Below are 20,335 nucleotides of genomic sequence, written 5' to 3'. Positions count from 1 at the left end.
GAATGATCACTCCATTGACTCACACTGCTCCACTCACACAGTTGCATAGTTTGTGACCAGGCCTCTCAATAATCTAATCTAGCACATAGGTGACGGAGCACTAATGTTGCATGATGTTGTCATATGTTACCAGATTAACCAAGAGACATACAATGCTGTTTCAGTGTTGCAAACATACCATTATCATATCCAGGGCAGTTGTCCTATATTTGAGACAACTTCTGTGTTGTCACTACTTCTGGAACAACCATGCATGAATTTATTCCAGGAAAATTTGGGAACCAGATGATGCTTGAACTGTGGTACAGCTTTTAAATTAAGACACACTGTGCGACAGAAATCATGAAACTGATGTTAATATCTAAAATGATAACTAAACTAATGAAAATTGTGTATATCTTAATCCCACAGCATTTGACAATTATAGTATAACTCAGTATGCTCTGAATGAAAAAAAAGAATGATTGAAAAGGGTCCATCTTGTTGCTGCAACCCAGACATTAGTACAATCAAGAAGAAGTTCCAATTAGTCAAATGAAATAAGTAAAAACAAAAAATAAATAAATAAAGATAGAATACAAATTAGATACATACAATGTGGAATGGAATGGAATTCAGATTTAAAAATTTCTGGGAAGAGATTAAAAAGATGATAAAAAAAGATATTCCGATGGATCCCAGGCTTTTTATTTTAGGACTTTACCCAAATAATCATAAGTTTACCATGAATGATCAGATAATAATAGATCTGTGTCTTTTGCACGCCAAAAAATCCATAGCAATGTTTTGGAAAAATATAAACAGACCAAGTATATCATACTGGGTAAGACACATGCTTGTAACCCTTCCTTTGGAAAAAGTGACATATATTATAAAAGGAAAAAGGGACGTGTTTGAAAAAATATGGGGACCCTTTACTGCCTTCGTGAAAAGTATTGAGCTGTCAGATGATGAGGAGAAGGAATGAGTTTTCTCCTATGGTTTTCCCTGATAGAAACCTCAATACATATTGATTGAAGCTTGTGGAGATAATATGATAATTATATTTTTTGACTGTGTACTACCCTTTTGTGTTATTTTATTTTCTATATGTATTTGCATAAAAGATGGCTTTTGGTCTGAGAAGAAGTTTGTTTTCATGTTGAATGTTGGTGAGTGCCTTGGTTGTGAGGCACATATCAATTTGTTATTTTGTCTCTAAAACGTGTAAAAAATAAATTAAAAAAAACTCAGTAAAATAGCAGTAATTACAGGCAGTATTAAAAATGGTTCTGTAGTGACAGGTTGACATGGTGGGATTATAGTTGGTAATGACAGATTAAGTCATGTAATAAATACATATGGGTATATAATATGACCGTAAGTTGTAGTAAACAATAATAATGTAATATAACATAATATAATATAGCAAGATAATTATATAATGTAATGTACAATTTACTTCTGCTAGTTACTAACATCACGTCCATTTGTTTTTTTCTTTTCATGCATTTTTTCCCTGCTTTTATTCATCTTTAACATCCATATCTAATTCTCATTTGTCTCTCTTCATTGTGTGGTCCACTATTCATCCATGACAAGTTTGGAATCACGCCCGGATTTTGCCCTGAGTTTTACGAAGAGCATCTGAAGGCAGCATTACTACGTCGCTTACGCTACTGACTAATCACGCAGGAGCCTCCTCCCTCCCTCCCTTCCTCCCTCCCTCCTCCCTCCCTCCCTCCCCTCGCGCTGAGCAGAGCCGCTAGAGAGGAGACGTACACAGCGGAGTTCAGTCCATCTCTGCCCGCAGCTAGCTAACCCCGCAGCAAGGCCACTGCGGGAAGATGGCGACGGAAAAACAGAAACATGAAGGAAGAGTCAAAATCGGACACTACATTCTCGGAGACACGCTCGGAGTGGGGACATTTGGAAAGGTTAAAGGTACGTGTGACTGTCTTGACGCTTTCTGCATCCTGCCAACTGAAAGAAGGAATGGAAGCTGTTAGCTTAGCTGCTAATGTAGCCTGCCAAAGGAAGCTAACGTTGCAAGCGCAGAGTATGGTCGCGACGCCACTTGTTGTCCTGCAGTTTGCCTCAACTTGTTTTGACTAATGTTTTTGATAATGAGATCAACGTCGGCTGCAGTTGACATCAACATCCTCACATTGTAAGTTTGATAGCTGCTGTGGATTCACTTATATATCAGTTAGCATGTGAGCTAGCAGGAAAGCCACAAGTCGCCTGTCAGACCAAGACAGACACCGGGAAGTAAAAACCTCCCACTGGGGGGCATTTAGTGACCCTCTATTGGGTTGATTCATCTTCTATTCTGCCTTAAAATAGCATGAGAAAGTTCTGAAACTCATTAATCTTTATTTAATACATATACGTCGGATTTTCCACCACACTGAGAAGTGAGAATGTTTAGATGTGTATGTATGGAGAGAGTGAGCAGACTCTACGCCCAGTGTTGTCAGTCCAGAGGGCGGTGCGATCAGTATGTCAATACACAGCTAAGCTTGTACCAACAGGTATTAGTACTTTCAGAGAACCTCTCTTTATATTTGCCCACATTTCCCTCTCTGATATGTCTGTTTAACCCTCCTGTTATGTTCGTTTCTAATGTTCCTGGGTCAACTTGACCCAGGGCATATTTGATGATCCAAAAGTGTCAGAACCCCCCAAAAATCCCAATAAACATTTTTATCTCATCTCATTATTAACTCTATTACTAACCATTTAAATTAATATTTAGTGCAATGCTGTTCTTTAATCCTCACAGATCATGGTTCAATGAGGATAACTCACTCTGTTTTCATGAAAGTTCATGTTAAATTTTTTGATTTATTTATTTTTTAAACTTTGTTTATTGGCTTTTTCATAATTACAATAAAAAAAACCTAACATTTCGTGTACAAATGCACAAATAGAGATATAACACTGGACAGTCAACATCCCCCCCAAATAAAAAACAAAGGCAAAAACAAACACACATAGAGAGAGTTAAAATAAAAAATAAAATAAAATGTATATAAGTCAAATAAAGCAATTAAACAACAGTCAAAACTTTTTTTAATATAAATTGGAAAACCTATATATAAATACAATAGTTTTACATGACATCGATTTTTGTTTATTGTGTTTTAAATTTAGAATTTTGTTTTTTGATGACGTGATGTTGATTAATGTCACCTCTTCTGTCAAATGCTGCCCAGGTTTTTATGCTGTATTTAGCTGGTTTGGAAGGCATATTGCCTACAATGGAAGGAACCTCTGAATGTCACTAGCCTTTCATCCACTGTGACATTAGAGCCTGGGTTATAGAGTAGTGGAAGTTGCTCTTCCCACTTGCCCCTCACTGTCCCAATGGCTGCCAGCTTGTCTCTCTTCGATCCCAGCTCCTGCAGTCAAATGGCAAAGTGTCCTTGGGCAAGGAATTTTCATTTTACATGTTATTTAGGGGCCACATACAGCCCAAGTTGATCCAAAGTGGGCTGGACCAGTAAAATTATAACATAACCTATAAATAACAAAAACTCCAAATTGTTCCCATGGTTTTAGTGCAAAAATCTACATTCTGAAAAAGTTCACATTTAAGGAGCTTTATTTTAGCAAGACTCTATTGTATTTTTCTCCATGATGAGTCTCAAATTGGGGCTTAATATTATATTCTTTTGGCACTGAAACCTGCTGCGAACACACCGAGCACACATGTTTCCCATTCACCTGACACAGAGTGTAATGTTTACAGCAAAAGAAGAGAGAGATTACAATAATGAAGAAGGTAAACTTGACTATTATGGACCCCCCCCAGCTCCAGCATGAACAGTTCACTTGCTGGACAGTGTTGTATGCAGGGGTCCAAAAAGTCATGAATTTCCACCAGATTATGCAACCTGCAAATATTATTTTTCCTCACTTTGAGCAAAAAAAAAGGTCCAGGTGTGCTCAGTCAGCTGTTTGATTGTAGGACATATTTGAAACAGCAGTTACGTTTATTGAAACATTGCAGTTAATGTCTTCTCTGTAATTTTTTCAATTTACAAAGTTATCCCGTGGGCCGTATTGGAACCTCCCGCAGCCGTATCTCTGACGCCCCCGGTTTAAGGGCTGAAACCTCCTTTCTGTTTCACCCTGTAGTGCTTTTGATCTCCAAGGAGCACATGATTACACCTTAATATACTAAAATGAAGCATAACAACCCAGCCCTCTCCTAAAACAACCACCAGCTTTGTTTATAGTTATTTCCCAGTGAGTCACCTCTCCACACTCCTCTTTTAATGTTTTAGTAAGGAAGAGGAGCACAGTGTGCCGGTGTTTGGGCCTTGTGATTGTTATGGTCTTGATTACTGGAGACTTGGTTAATCGTTCACTACAAGCACAACTGGTAAATCAATAGTAGCTGCTGGCTAACTTTCTCATGCAAGTGTGTTGTGTTCCCACGATGCATTCACATGTTATAGGTTTTTCTCAGTCTGGTACACGTGTTTTGATATGTTTGCATACCTTTCTCTCGGCCCCTGCAGTTGAATATCATTTCTAGTGCAACATAAGCCATGAGTTTTTGTTTCACTTTAATATGAAGATTGTGTCTCTGCTTTAGTTCAATCTTTGATCTTTAGATCAAAAGGCACTGCATAAATAATGGACAAAATGACGTCTTAGAGATCAGAACTAGCAGTTTACATTATTCTCTTACTTAGTTAATAGTTCTTGATATTTAGTCTTTAATCAAACACTTTCTGCAGCATGTTTTTTTTTACATAAAGTATGCTTTAATCCATCTTCTCATGTTGACAGTGGGTAAAAAATCTACCTTGTGGTAACATCTTAGTATCTTGAACTCATTGTTTTGGTTTCCTGCAGCCTGTTGCACCAGCTGTGTGTAAGTTCAACCGTCCCCTAGTTTGAACATACATTCTCATTTAGGATGGAGTTTGCACCAGCTGAATTAGTTCCAACGTAAGCCTAAATTAGAACTTTATTCAAAGCGGCAACCTCCGGTCTAAAAATACGAGTCCAATGCGGAAGTGCTAAAAACTGCAGTTCATCGAGGATTCGCTTGAGGCTAGCTCCGGAAGTCCCGGAAACCACATACACACCTATTCAAAAAAGCTGATCTTTACAGCAGAAATAAACATGTTTACAGCCTGGTACAAAAGACGAGTGTAGTCTTGATAGCTCATTTCTCAATCGGCACACACTGTGAGGGGTTGAATTTTATTCTGATGTAGTAATTTCGAAGATATTTAGATTACGAGTCTTCCAATGAGAGGCACAGCTGACTTGATTGACAGGCGGGAACACTGTAGCTGTTGGCTAGGAGGCTCAAAGCCCGCCTCTTTACGTCACAATCACTCAACAGCAGCAATATGGCTCCCGCCGACGATTGGCTTCAAAACAGCGCTTCAGAAACAGATGGGTGACGTCAAGGATACTACGTCCATATTTTAAACAGTCTATGGTTAATTCTTACGCTTAGCTCCTATTAGGTGTACCTGTTGCCATGGTATGATTTGGAGGATGAGGCGATACAGAGGGTTATCCCAGCTATATTACATTGGCAACACGTTATTTGTGAGAGGTTACAACCGTTGGAAAAATATGATGACCAAGATTTGGACTCCTGAGTATTAACGTATGCTGTAGTTGATAATTTGACCACTAAATGTCACTGTTATTATATACACACCCTAGATTAAGGATTTAACTTATAATTACCACATTACTATGACACCTTATCAAGATTTACATACCATTTGTTGTTGTCCTTCGACAGTAGAGGAAGCGTGTTTCAGCTGCAGGTCCGGTTCTGAGACTATTAGGCACGAAAGATAACACATATAACGAGCCCTGCATCAAAATTGGTGCTTTCCTCTGATTGGCTTCTGGAGGTGTCATATCTGCAATGATGTCTGCGATGAACCTTACGTCTCTGTGGTGCAACCAAACATTGACACAACTTAAGTTACAAACTAACTCGTTTCAACGTATGGTTTAGTGGCGACTTCACTCCCTAACTTAGGACATAACTCACGCACACCTGGTGCAACAGGCTGCTGGTCTGTAAATTGACTGTTTTGGCGTAATGTCTGGTTCTCAGCATCACCTCCAGCAGCTTTCTTCTGCATTGTGCCTATTTTGTGAAAAAAGAGAGAAAGATTTAGCAGTTAGCTGGTGAGCATAGCAGCTAAAAAGTCATACTCTCCCAAAAAGATGGTTGAGACTGGAATCAGGCAGGGGAAGGGTTGATAAATTCAACATAGATTCATTAGGTTACAAGCCCCAAACAAATTTAGGCAAAGCTGCTCTGTGAATGCAGAACATATTTAAATAAGCCACTGTCCACTCAACATGTTTGACATCAACTTTATGAGCTGTTAACGTAACACCTTTGAGCTGACAGGAGGTTTTTGTTGAGCCCAAACAATCAGTTTCAAAGTTTCTGAAAGTTAGCTTTTTGAAGTAACACAGGTAAATGTCATTGCTGTGTTGGTTTTGCATTATTGTAGTATATCACTGTCTCTAACTTTGATCTTCTTTATGCTCTTGGTTCGACTCTGAAGCTCTCATTTTGTTTTCTCCTGCAGTGGGCCAACATGAGCTGACCAAGCACCAAGTGGCGGTGAAGATCCTGAACAGGCAGAAGATCCGCAGCTTGGACGTGGTGGGAAAGATCCGACGGGAGATCCAGAACCTCAAGCTTTTCAGGCATCCTCACATAATTAAACTGTAAGTCCTAGATTACACCCTGCTCGCTGTTTCCGTAATCCCCCCGCCGCCACATTAATGCCACCCACTGAGCTATTTCCAGGCTTTAATGGTGTGTTTTAGAATACATCCATCTAGGACAATATCAGTCTGAGCCAGTCTGTCCTCTTCCTGCAATCCTCGGCTCATTCTGCTTTATTGCCTGTTATGGTTATCTCCCTCTGTTGACCTTTCATTGTAAAGTGAAAAAGTGTTTTATCCCTGTCTTTTATGATGCCTTACTATTCCACCTCTTCTTAGATTTAGTTTTCACTGAAGCTTGTTTTACAGTTGTGAAACAGCAGGCAGGAGTGGCTGATTCTGATCCACTTTCTCTGTTTTTGTTCCACATTATATGTCCTGTTTTGCACAGTTTAAGACGCTGACAACATCTGCTGGTGTTGATGCAGATAGTTACAAGACTGCATGTTTTATTTGAGTCATTGTTTGACTTTTCCTGTCTGACCTGTCTTTTACACCAACTAGAGGTCACTTCAGTACCAAGCGACAACCTCTTGCCTTGAGAATTGAAGCCAATGCAGAAGTGTGACAAACTGCAGTTTCTCAAGCGTCCACTTGAGGCTAGCTCCGGAAGTCCTGGAAACCACATACACAATAATTCAAAAAAGACGATCTTTACAGCAGAAATAAACACGTTTACAGCCTGGTACAAAAAGAAGTGTAGTCTGGATAGCTCATTTCTCAATCGGGGGGGTGTGTGTGAATTTTTTCATTATGGGGCATTTTTGAAGATATTAAGATAACGAGTTTTCCATTATCAGAGGCACAGCTGACTTTATTGACAGGGGGGAACACTGTAGCTGTTGGCGAGGAGGCTCAAAGCCCGCCTCTTTACCTCACACTACCTCGACAGAAGTTCTGTTGAGTTCAGCGTTTCCAATATGGCTCCCACCGACTATTGGCTTCAAAACAGCGCTTCAGAAACAGATGGGTGACATCACGGATACTACGTCCATTATTTATACAGTCTATGGTGCTGATGCAGATAGTTGCAAGTAGGGTTGCAAAGGGGTGGAAAATTTCCATGGGAAGAATTTTGGAAATATTGTAAACTTTCCCTGGAAATGTATGGTAATTAACTGGGAATTGAGGGTGATTTAAAGGAAAGGTATCATATCAAAGCATAAAAATTTGTTTTGTTATAAGCAGACATCCATCCAAAATAATACAATTAAAACAGATTTATTTGTAAGTAGAACTTTATCAAGAACAATACATTGAACAATCAATTCTTTCATTGAAGAACAAAAACATGAATGTTGAGTTAAATATTACTCATCCCCCCGACCTAACCCATTCAAAAATTAACAAAAATGCAATCCCAACAAAGTCCCATTCAAAATGTTCAATGAAAAGAGCCCCGCTCCCTCCAATAAAAGTCCCACTCAACATGCAAATAAAAAAGCATCCTCTTGCATGAAATCTGGTTGTTTTAGTCAGGATTATGCTGAAATACATTTTCCCCAACTATATTTAAGTTCCCTATTAAGAGCCAACCTTCAATTTGGTAAATTCCTGCTTTATTCCCATAAATTCCCATAAATTCCCATGGAAAGTTTCCAACTTTGAAAATTCCCGCAATTTTACAACCCTAGTTGCAAGACTGTGCATTCTGTATGAGTCATTGTTTAACTTCCTGTCTGAACTGTCTTTGACACCAACCAGAGGTCACCTCAGTACTTTATTGTTGTCTTATTGCACATGTGAGTTTAGAAGCAATGAAAAACACTACCTGCTCAAAGTAAACCCTCCCTTCAGTTGCACAATAACACTCTGCTGCTGCTCTGTTGCTGAAAGAGTCAGTCGTCTAAAAATGAAGTTAGTAAAACGCGGAGGTACTTCCTGCTCGGTCAGGTCCGCCGGCTACAGCGAAGGCCGCAGTCAGAGGGTCATTACTGCCCAGGAGGTGTGGCTAATTGCCTGAAATACCAGCTCCATGTCATGCATGCACAAGAATGTAAACTCTGTTTTGTGTGTACGAGAGAGACAGATCCAATCTTTTGACAGGGTGGACAAACACTGGGGCAGAGTGCAGAGCATTGCCCGTGAAGTCTGATTCATGTCTGGAGCAACAGAACAGTGCTGCTGCTGCTCTTACAGGATGTGTGTTGCAGTTGTGACTCATAAGATAAGCGGTCGTTCAACAACTTTGATCAGCTGAGACTTTTGACAACTGTGACTTTCACTCCTTAAGACTGTAACCTAACCGTAACTGCAGACACAAGATTTTGTGATGAATGCCTGAAAGTTGTTGGATTACAGACCAGACAGACACACGGTTAAACTACTTAGTATTTTGAAGTGTGTGGCTTTAGAGCTGCAGGGGTTACAATGTGTTTTCTGTCCTGCTGTCAGAATGTCTGTTTACCTGTTCTCCTGCTTGATGTTGGATACGGTAATCACAGGGAGAAATGTGCAAGCGTAGTCAGACACACAGCCAGTTCAGTGGAATAAGATGTAGCCGAGGTGCAGGAATTTCTCACCAAGCCTTGGACTCAAAGTACACGCACCAACCAAGAATACTCTCTGTGTTATTCTGCTGCAGAATTAGAAATCTGCACTTCTTTTGAGCATTGGGGTTGTTACTCAAAATAGCGTTTCCACACATCATCAGTCAACCAACAGATTTGCTGCATCATAGAAACAGATAATCAAACTGTGGTATTTGTCGTGAACAGAAATACTCTTGTTGTTCGGAGGCTTTAAATCTTGACTGTTCAGAAATTAAAGCTCTCTAATCTAAAGGTGCTTTCACAACTGAAGTTTGTTTAATTTCGTCTGGAGCGAGCAAGAGCTGATTGTTCATGACCTACAGATGGATTTCATCGTAGTTTAGAGTTTCAGATCATGCCACACATAAATGTGAAACTCATCAGAGGTAAAATGAGCTGTGCTAAAGAGATAATGTGATAAATTCATTTGTTTGGATGTGATTGAAAAGATAGAAAGAAAAGAGAGTGATTCAAACCAAAGTTAACCTTGCTCTCTGACCCTCCTCTGGACACTGCCCCAAACTTAATTTCTGAACAATGAATTTACGGCTGAGCGATAATCGAGGGCATGGGAGAGGAAGGGCATGCCTGACATTGTGCTGTGAACACAAGTTTGTCATTATATGAGTGTGTGCCTTTACTGTGACTTGGAATCTGTCACACACACATTAACTCACCTGCCATGGGTCTAAGTAGAGTTTGTGGTTGTTTTGGAGAGACAAAGGGAACACAAAGATATTTGGTTACTCTTTTGATGTTCCAGCATTGGATATCAAATTCTTGAGAGCTTTAAGCACACAAGTGGATTTTTTTTAACTTTGTGTAAATAATGAAATCCCAGTAAAATAACTAGTTATTTTCAAAACCCTAAGATATTGTTGTTTTGTCTTCTGCAGCTATCAGGTTATAAGCACCCCGACTGATATCTTCATGGTGATGGAGTACGTCTCAGGAGGAGAGCTCTTCGACTACATCTGCAAAAATGGAAAGGTAATGCACTTTGATACTGTAAATATGGTAATAATGTCCTCCAGTTCTTTCACATTGTCATATACAACATTTGGAGGTAATGGACAGGAACAGAGAAGTGTGTTTGCTCTGTGCAGATACATGAACCTGTGAACCAAACACTTAAAGCGCCTGCAAACGCTTGCAAAACAACACAACCAAGCGCAGCTTAGTCAGCTGTGATGTGCTAATTGAGTCACAGGCAAGATCTCACCTAATAGATAATTTTTGCTTTGACAGTTGGATGAAAAGGAGAGTCGCCGGCTGTTCCAGCAGATTATTTCTGCAGTTGACTACTGCCACAGGCACATGGTGGTGCATCGAGACCTCAAGCCTGAAAATGTGCTGCTTGATGCACACATGAATGCCAAGATCGCAGATTTTGGTAAGTGTGTCTCTGTAAATACAGTAGTAAAGATGAGCCGCAATTTTTTCAATATCGCATCATTATAGCAATTTCCAAATCCATGGTGCTGTATTTTACTGTTTTCCAAATGGAGGGTTGGGAAAAAGCGTCAACCTCCAGTCTCAAACTATGAAGCCCATGCGGAAGTGTTATAAACTGCAGTTCATCGAGAATCCGCTTGAGGCTGACATGACTGACTTGACTCCCGGACGGGAACACATAGCTGTTGGCTAGGAGGCTCAAACTCCGCCTCTTTACGTCACACTATGCCTGGTTGAGTTCCACATCTCCAATATGGCTGCCGCCGCCGATTGGCTTCAAAACAGCGCTCAGGAACAGATGGGTGACGTCACGGAGACTACGTCCATTATTTATACAGTCTATGGTTGGGACTCCTTGGAAGGTCACGAGACCCTGAAGGGGGGGGTGGGCTTACGAGATGACTTCCAATAAACAATGATAATGAGGAATTAATGAAACTTGCATATTTTATCCATTGTTGTAAAAATAGTAGCTTTCTTTACTTTGTTACCACATGACCCCTGAGGAAATTATTTTAGCTTCAAGCCTTTTTTTTTTTAAATTACAAGGAGATATGTCAGTTTCTGGACTGGCTTTTTTAAGTTATATTTTTGGGGCATTTTTGCCTTTAATAAACAGGACAGCTGAAGAGAGACAGGAAATGTGGGGAGCAGAGATTAGGGGATGACATGCAGTAAATAGTCCAGGCTGGAATCGAACCTGTGACCTCTGTGATGAGGGCTATGGCCTCTATACATAGGGCATGTGCTTTTGGGCCAACTGTGCCCCGAAAAATTGCATATTTGTAAAAATAGTAGCTAAATTAGAGATAAAAACAAATAAAATAAAATAAAATTACATGGAAATATGTTGGTTTCTGGACTAGCCTACTAGTTCTTACATTCTTGGCTGTGAGCAACTTTTAACCACTATAGAACAATATGGGTCTCCAGTCTCTGGCGCTGTTATTTTGGGGGTCATGGACTACAAAGGTTTGGGAACCCCTGCTGTTCATGACCGTCCTATCTTGCACACAGCTTCTTTGTCAGCATCCTTTTGATAATGAGGAGTTTCTATTAAGCGTTACACTCATTAAGTTTATGAGGCTTGCAGAATCAGTATTTACTGCCACAGCATCCCTGACCTCGTGTTACCTTGCAGATTATAATTCCAGCAGAGTCCTCACTCTGTAACAGGGAGATTTTAACTTTGGGAAAAGGAATGCGCTTGTTTGAGAGCAGGAATTTGTTATCTCTGAGTTGATTAAAATGATGAGTGTTGGATGAGGATGTAAAATGCATGCACACAAAGAAATACACACTGGAGATGGTTCCACTTTGTTCCAGGGAACAATGATCTTGATAAATATCCAGAGGAATGTAGAAATGTGCCAGCAAAGACAGTGAGGAGGACGACTGACGGAGAGTGAAAGTGGACGTAAACAATCTTTTAAAAACATCTTCAAAGAAATTCTGCAGATGTTTTATGATGTTTGCTTAGCCTGAAGGTGTTCACACTTTGCTTTATGGTTTTTCTAAGCATATATGCACAGCTTATTTTTACACACAGACATTTTTGTTGTAAAGTGCAGCTCGTTGTTGTTGTATTTGATCTTGACCCAGTTAACATGAACATACTTTTGCTACACAATGAATTAGATGCTTATTTATCTATATTTTGACTCTGTTCCTTGATATTTTCTCTGACTCACTTGCGACTTGAGATGCAGTAGCTGTAAAAACAGGACTAAATCAGACACAAGGAGAATAAGATGACTTCAACATTATCATGTCCTTAAAGGAGGCTAAATCCAACACTGCTGTAACTGCTTAGAAGAAAGTTTCACTCACTAAAGATCAATGGCACTGCCCCCAGCAGAGTGGAGGCGCTCACTTCTTCAAGATGACTTTTTTTTAATAATGTGTGCCAGATACATGACTGAGTAAGAGAGTTTAACTTGAAACCATCCCCTAAGAACTGGCAAGAAGATCTAACAGCAGCCCACTTCATCAAGATAATGGCATTTCTATTTTAGCAGTTATATTCAGCATTTTTAGTAGCATTGTTTCAAACCACAGTATAAGAGCAGAGTAACAGAGGTTACTCATACAGGTGAATCACTTGGCTAATGCCCCACTTTGTTCCTGCAGCTCTTAAAATGTCTTTTGTTCCAACAAGTTTTCCATGATAATCTTAACAGGCGACGATTAGTCAATCTTGTTCCCACAGCCTGTTTTTGATTCCCCCAGTTTGCCGGAAGAACTTTCAGAATCTTTAAATGTATGTTCATGCTTTGAAATCTCTAAAACTTGTGTGCAGGTTTATCAAACATGATGTCAGATGGAGAATTCCTGCGAACAAGCTGCGGTTCTCCAAACTATGCTGCTCCTGAGGTCATTTCAGGAAGGTAATGTGTTTTGCCATCATTAGAAGTTGACACAGATGCACATGTTCACATGTTTTTTCTCCCCATGATGTGGCTACAAAGTGTTTCTGCATAAACAAAATGTAATAAAGTGTTGCTTTCACGCTCACTGGGTTGTTTGTTTTGACTCCTCTGCAGGTTATATGCTGGTCCAGAGGTAGATATCTGGAGCAGCGGTGTCATTCTCTATGCCTTGTTGTGTGGGACGCTTCCCTTCGATGACGATCACGTGCCAACGCTATTTAAGAAGATCTGTGATGGGATCTTTTTCACACCGCAGTATCTGAACCCATCTGTAATAAGCCTTCTTAAACACATGCTGCAGGTGGACCCCATGAAAAGAGCCACCATCAAAGAGATCCGGTGAGTACAAAGAGTTCCACCTAGCCTGATTTCATCTTGATTAGGGGTGGGAATTGATAAGGTTTTATCAATGTCAATGCAATTGTCGATTCTGCTTATCAATCCAATTCCTTATCAACTCTCCTCACGATTCCTGAGTATTTTTTTGAGGGGAATAAAAGTAGTTCTACACAGTCTTCCGTACCAAAAGGAACCATTTTATTACAGCACAAGAAGACTGAACATGAACATATTCAACTTGAATATACTGAACAATAGGTTGACCTCATTCTCGGCTGTGTGAGTTCGGACGTGGCCCCTCGAGCCTGGAGGAAAATACTTAAGAATTTGGAGAGGAAAAACGCTTTTCCTCCAGGGGTCATCGCAGAGGTATTGTACCCGCTCTGAGTGCCTCATTTTCGGCTGCGTGAGTGTGGACGTGGCCCCTGGAGCCTGGAGGAAAATACTTTGAATTTGAAGAGGAAAAACGCGTTTCCTCTCCATGTTTCCTCATGGTACCGCGACGTGATGTGACATTGTGCTGGGAAATTAATCATTAAGAAGAATCGATGACATTTGAGGTGTACAATTCTGATGGAATTGATCTGTTGGAACCGGTTCTAAGTCGGATCCGGTTTTGATTGCCCCACCTAGTCTCGATTATATAAGAGTTTGTGTTTTGAGACAACGCATTAATTAAATTAAATAATTTCTCTGCCAACAGAGAGGATGACTGGTTCAAAGAGGACTTACCCAAGTACTTGTTTCCTGAGGACCCCTCCTACAGCAACAACATGATCGACGACGAGGCCCTGAAGGAGGTGTGCGAGAAGTTCGAGTGCACGGAAGAGGAGGTCCTCTCCTGCATATACAGTCGCAACCATCAGGATCCACTGGCGGTCGCCTACCACCTCATCATTGACAATCGTCGCATCATGAGCGAAGCCAAGGATTTCTACCTGGCCTCCAGTCCGCCGGACTCCTTTCTAGACGACCAGCACCTGACTACGTCCGGTGCGGCCATGACCCCCGTCGTGAAGCCCCACCCTGAGAGAGTACCCTTCCTCGTAGCGGAGACTCTGCCTCGGCCCCGACACACGCTGGACGAGTTGAACCCCCAGAAGTCGAAGCATCAGGGCGTGAGAAGGGCCAAGTGGCACTTGGGTATCCGCAGTCAGAGCAGACCAAATGATATCATGTCCGAAGTGTGCCGGGCTATGAAACAGCTGGATTATGAATGGAAGGTGAGGGAGACCTTGAAAACATTATGAATAACATGCTTTATTTGATGCAGCTAAATGCAATCACAAACAGCCATACTCCTCATTTTATGTCGTCATCGTCTTTGTGTCGTCATTACTTCTCCAGGTTGTGAATCCATATTATCTACGCGTGAGAAGGAAGAATCCGATCACTGGCATGCAAACCAAAATGAGCCTTCAACTCTACCAGGTGGACAGTAGAACCTACCTCCTAGACTTCCGTAGCATAGACGGTAAGTTCCACTCACACACACACAAAAAAGTAAACACATTTTGCACACAATTTTTTTGATTTGGCTTAAACTACATATTTTTAAATAATCAAAAAGTGGGTCATCAGTTGAACTCTTTGAAAAACTTGATGTGTGAAAGATAACCTTAGATCATCACAGTGAGTCTCAGCCCATACTGAGGCTTTCAGCTCCCTGTGTCCTGATAGTGTTTACCTGGATTGTGTCCTGTAGTAATCTGCGTCAGTGCAGACTTCACCAATCATTGACTCAGGGTTGAGAACTTGGTTTTGCATCAGACTTTGTAGGTGTGCAGCGCTACCTCAAAGGAGACCACGAGATAAGAGTGTTGTTATAGGCCAGTCACACAGCTCAGGCATGCTGTGTAAAGGGTATGAAACTACATTCTGTCTGCAGGCTTCAGCAAAGACTGCCACAGCGGTCATGTTTGGCTGCTGCTGTAACAGATAACTCTGAGGAATTATGGTTGAAACATTACTTTTTATATCAAATCTAACACTTTTTAAGACTTGTTATGTCCAGGGTCAATAAATACTGCTTTTTCAGGGCTTTTTCAGCAATATATGGAAGACGTGCCTTTACAGTAAAAATGGTATTTGTTCCGACCATGCTGAGACCTTCTCTGCATGTATAGCAGACTGCCTTCCCTGGTGCTGGTTGAGTGAAATACTCACATGTTACACCATTGGATCTTGCATCCATCTACAATGAGAATTTAGAAAAAGAGAGAAAGAAAAGCAGGCAGTTCGCAATTAAAGTGAAGCTGCTGAATATTGGCACTTTAGAGGCCAAGCCAAAGCTTTAAAAGCCAATGAGGCGCTGAACCTGGAATAACTATTTGACGCGCTGTGAATTACCGTGCTTCATAAATGAAAGTCCAAGTCATATTTGCATCTTGAACTCTTGGTCCGTTTAGTTTCCATGAGATGTGCTCCAAAGGTGTCCAATACATTACATTTCACACACGTAACTCCTGCAGCACCACGCTGCTTCAGTGGTCAAAAACTGTTTCACCTTTCCAGGCGGAACACCTGATGACAGTAAAGGTTCCTACCTTAAATAGAAAATAGCCCCGTACGACCTTAAATACTGACACAGGTCACATACACAATTCATTCATAATCTGCCTTTACAGGCCCAAAGGCATGCAATTGCTTGACCCTGATTTTATATGATACATAAAATAACTTGAAAGATCTGTCATGGTCAAAACCAGAAATTATACACAATCAGTTTTCCTAAAGTTATTAAATAAGAGCATAGATACATACATACAGATATGTATTTCTGGTTTGTTTTCAGTACCTACCAGAGGTTTGAATATAAATTTAAAGCTGTCATAAACCGAGTTTAGGGGTCAACCTGAACCTATTCTAAAGATCTTACTAGTTAAAATAAAGCTGACTTAAAAAAACAATCCTTTCCTTACTTTATTGTGTGATCATGCTAAGTATGGGTTTCAGTGATGTTCTTCTTCACATTTCAGAGATAAATTAACCCTCCTATTATCCTTGGGGTCAATTGAATGTTAGTAAATTTGAGGGTAACAGGAGGGTTAAATACACATGTGAATTTAGAGTGTGCATGTCTCAACGTATTTATGTGTACTGCTATGTAAGTGCTACATGATATGAGGAAGGTTTATAATCTGGGCTTGGATTTGTTTAGTTCTGCTATAGATGCTCTTACCATGTATTAATTGCAAATGGCAATACAGAGATAAAAATAGCGTGATCCAGTTATGTAACCATGGTTTATCAAGGAGGTCAAAACAATGCATAGATTTGCCAAGCTGCACTTCTGATCATCGTGAGTGCTTTCTAATAATTCCTTCACAATTAGCAAAGAGTTCTAATCAGCTCACAGCCTCCCTTTGCAGCTCTTTGTTTTAACCTGAACACAAAGGCGCCATAATCCCAGACGTAGCTGTCGCCAGTACACTTTTGCAACAATCACTGTTTTCTTTACAGGAACTTAGGGATTTTAAATCTTCACAAACATTTCAATACTCGTATATGTCCTGACACAGATCTGGAGTTCTGTGAATATTTATATGTGTGTCTTTTCTCATTCAGATGATATGTTGGAGACAAAATCCGGAACAGCTACGCCTCTCCGCTCTGGCTCTGTGGGCAACTACCGCACCACTATAAAGAACGATGTAGACGGTGCAGACGCTCCTGCTACATCCAGCAGTGTGCAGTCCACCAAGGCTGCAGAGGGCTCCTTAGCTTCATCACTGACCTCATCCATCGATTCAATGGGAGGGGGAGAAATCGCAACTGTCCCTCGACCGGGAAGCCACACCATCGAGTTCTTCGAAATGTGTGCGAATCTTATTAAACTACTTGCACGATAGCTTGCAAAACAATCGCTAGCCTTTTTTTCCTCTCCGAGTGTCTTTATAGCAATAAGCATGCAACCGATTCATGGCTCAGTTCATCCCTGCTGAGGATGAAGTGATTGTTCCATGGCACTGATGCAGGTTAGCATTCCCTATGTGGAAGAGATGTTACTGAGCTGGCAGGGAATGTAAGGGGGTCACTGGGAATGATGAGCGACCAAGCTACTTAACAGCAAGGACAGAACAACATTAAAGAAAGGGGTTTTAAAATTTTCTGATCAATTTAACAGTCCAATTCCAACTTATACATAACATGCATATAAGTGATTACACTGAATTTCCTGCACTGTAGCCAGTGATCTCTGCTTTCCAGTACAGAGAACAAGATCAAGTTCCTGCCTGCAGAGAGAAACAGCCACACATCGATGGTGATGTATTGAGTGGCAGTCGTGCAGGAGGCAGGAAACACTTTTGCACAAGTATCTTTAATTGCCTGCTGCTCTTGTATTTCTATCAGTGGGGCTCAGAGAAGTGGTGCAGATGTAGAGTGCTGCGCTGGCTCTAACTAGCGGGTCGTCATGCCCATCATATTCGTTTGACTCTGAAGAAGTGCAATGACCCATGTTGTTTCTGTCTTGTGTCAGGGACAAAAGAATGCTTCATCAGATTTCTGTTTTGGTTTCATTTCGTTGTGAATCTTAAGTTGTCAGAGACTAAATTTTCATGGTTTTGTCCTTGTTGTAAAAAAATGTTTGAATTTGTCTGTCCCCTACATTTTTATATATAAGACGTGAATATATTTATCGGCGCGTTAAGTGGACGCAATGTTGGTTCTATTGGAAATGGAATTGTTTGTTTTCTTTATTGCATTAAGATCTATTGCTGGATGGTATATATTTTCCTTTTTTACTGTCTGGTTTTTAAATCAATATCACAGTTTTGTTTCCTTCAATCACAACTATTCTGATAGTTGATTGTCTTTCCAGATGAATATAACCTGCTTTTACCATTTAAGAGGTTTTTTGCCACGACAGTCAGAATCTAGAAATATATCATTTACAGTGTCACATATTAAAATGACGAGTTGATTTTGACTTATTTTCTGAATTTTCTCTTTCTTGTTTTTAGATTAAGAATTAGGATTTGATGTGAAACCTGAGTGAGATGCCTTTTGCCTACTTTCAATTTGTAAAATGCCAATCCATCACAAGTGTACAGGCCTCAGGGCCCCATTCGAAAACAAGTAAAAGTGATTACATGCAGTGCATGGACTGTCAATTGGCAGGAGAAGAATACATCTACAATTTTATGGATATGTTTTTGTTGAGACACATTCCCTTGAAGGTGAACCAAAAAAAAAAAAAGGTTTACAAAGCATATGTTTAAACCTGGAGCAGACCTGTGAACTTGGACTGGTTCTCATGGGTACATCACAATTCTGATAAAGACAAAATAACATCACACAAGATTAAGATCATGAATGTGTGGCTGGTTTATATTTGATAAAAAAATGTCCAACAGAACCTGATACTCGCTAGCTCACAAAGTCTGAGTTAATGTCTTTAATCACAACTACGATGCCTCTCCCTCCATTTCCTGTCCAGTCTTAAAGTTTCGAGTGGTGTCTGTTGTTTGGCTGCCTTATTGTTATAAGTACTGTCAATCGGTTTTTATGTCTGTAAAGTTGGAATTCAGTTCTGGTCAGACTTATTGGGACCTTTTGCAATCTTTGAGTTGACGTTCACAAATGATTTTTTTTTCTGGTGTCGTTGAGTCATAATTATTGTTTTCAAGGAGTTTAAAGATTATTTAATTGTCAGGATTACAAAAAAAAAGATTCTTATTGCAAAGCTTAAAGTAAACATCTGATCATTTTGTTGCCAAACTATAGAGAACCTCAGTGACTGCTGCCACCTTGTAACTAAAGGAATAAACAAAAACGTACAGGTTTCTCATTCCATCATTCATTACCATCTATGTTCAAATAAGCCATGTTTAAGGAGCTTTGCATGTCCTTATTGTAAAATGAGACATCCTATTTATTCTTAGTAGGAGGTTGCAGTTGCTGAGGTCGGAGTTTCCAGTGTTTAGCTCTCAACAGCTTTAAAAAAATCTCAACTATCTCATTTGTATAAACAATTTTACATTCTAGAGATCTATTACATCAAAATGAGTGACAATATTTGTGATCATCTTGTTTCTCTTGTATTGAGAGGCAGGTTTGGACCGAGATAAACTAGAGTTTCTGAAATAAAGTGATCATGGTAAAGAAACACACTATGGTCATGGAGAGATATTAAAATATTTTCCGTTTTGAAGGGCAGTTGCAAGTACTGTTTACATAACTTTTCATGGGTTTCATGATGGGTTTTGTAGGAAAGATGAATGTGTGAACCGTGACATTTTTTGACGGCTTATGGAGTAGTTATAGCGGAGCAGTTGAACTCTGTCCGTCTGTCTGAACTGCTTTAAAGAAATATTGTTCTATTTTTGTTTGATGTGTAAAGGGACCCTCGCAGATTGACCAGTGTAAATCTGAATGGACAGTGTTGAAATCATTTGTATACACAACTGCCTAATAAACTGCTAAATTGCACACAGTTTTCTGCATGTTTCCAGTCCTTTTACTACTGTACAGAAACATCATATTTTATCAATATAACAGTCCTGTTATAAACACTGCAAAATAAATGAATATCAAATACCATCACTGCTTTTACACTGCAGGGGTAATTTAGATCTAAATAATGTAAGCAATGTACACTTCCTTTTAAAAAAAAAAAAAAAGCTATCCAGTTAATTTTGAAACCATCTGGCATTACTGTGAATAAGAGCATAGTAAAAACTTAATGAGAAAAGCTGCTCTAAATATCAAAGGCTGCCTCCTTAATGCATTAAACAGCACTTGCGTCAGCTACAGTTTTTATATGTATTTTATTATTAAAATCAACTTGACATAACTTAATATTAAACCTTCAGTTCAGTCTGTGAAATGTATTAAAATAATAAAATGTACAGTTGCCTACAACTA

General features: G+C 39.9%; 1 protein-coding gene across 1 annotated transcript; it reads left to right on the top strand.

Moving 5' to 3' along the window:
* Positions 1-1,609: 1,609 nt before the first annotated feature.
* Positions 1,610-19,904, top strand: prkaa1 (protein kinase, AMP-activated, alpha 1 catalytic subunit). The gene is made up of 9 exons (XM_034710036.1): positions 1,610-1,923; positions 6,573-6,714; positions 10,142-10,235; positions 10,494-10,638; positions 13,000-13,087; positions 13,244-13,468; positions 14,172-14,691; positions 14,816-14,942; positions 17,036-19,904. Exons 1-9 carry the CDS (start codon positions 1,827-1,829, stop codon positions 17,317-17,319), a joined length of 1,722 nt encoding a protein of 573 aa, XP_034565927.1. The 5' UTR covers positions 1,610-1,826; the 3' UTR covers positions 17,320-19,904.
* Positions 19,905-20,335: the final 431 nt, after the last annotated feature.

The sequence above is a fragment of the Notolabrus celidotus genome, chromosome 19 (assembly GCF_009762535.1).
Source record: "Notolabrus celidotus isolate fNotCel1 chromosome 19, fNotCel1.pri, whole genome shotgun sequence".
Taxonomy (NCBI): domain Eukaryota; kingdom Metazoa; phylum Chordata; class Actinopteri; order Labriformes; family Labridae; genus Notolabrus; species Notolabrus celidotus.
This window is presented reverse-complemented; position numbering and strand designations above follow the sequence as displayed.

What these genes read in the sequence shown, in the direction of transcription:
- prkaa1 (XM_034710036.1), top strand. Translation starts at nt 1,827, where the DNA reads ATGGCGACGGAAAAACAGAAACATGAAGGAAGAGTCAAAATCGGACAC. An exon ending in GACATTTGGAAAGGTTAAAG is followed by an intron (nt 1,924 to 6,572) that starts GTACGTGTGACT and finishes TTTCTCCTGCAG; the next exon opens with TGGGCCAACATGAGCTGACC. An exon ending in CATCCTCACATAATTAAACT is followed by an intron (nt 6,715 to 10,141) that starts GTAAGTCCTAGA and finishes TGTCTTCTGCAG; the next exon opens with CTATCAGGTTATAAGCACCC.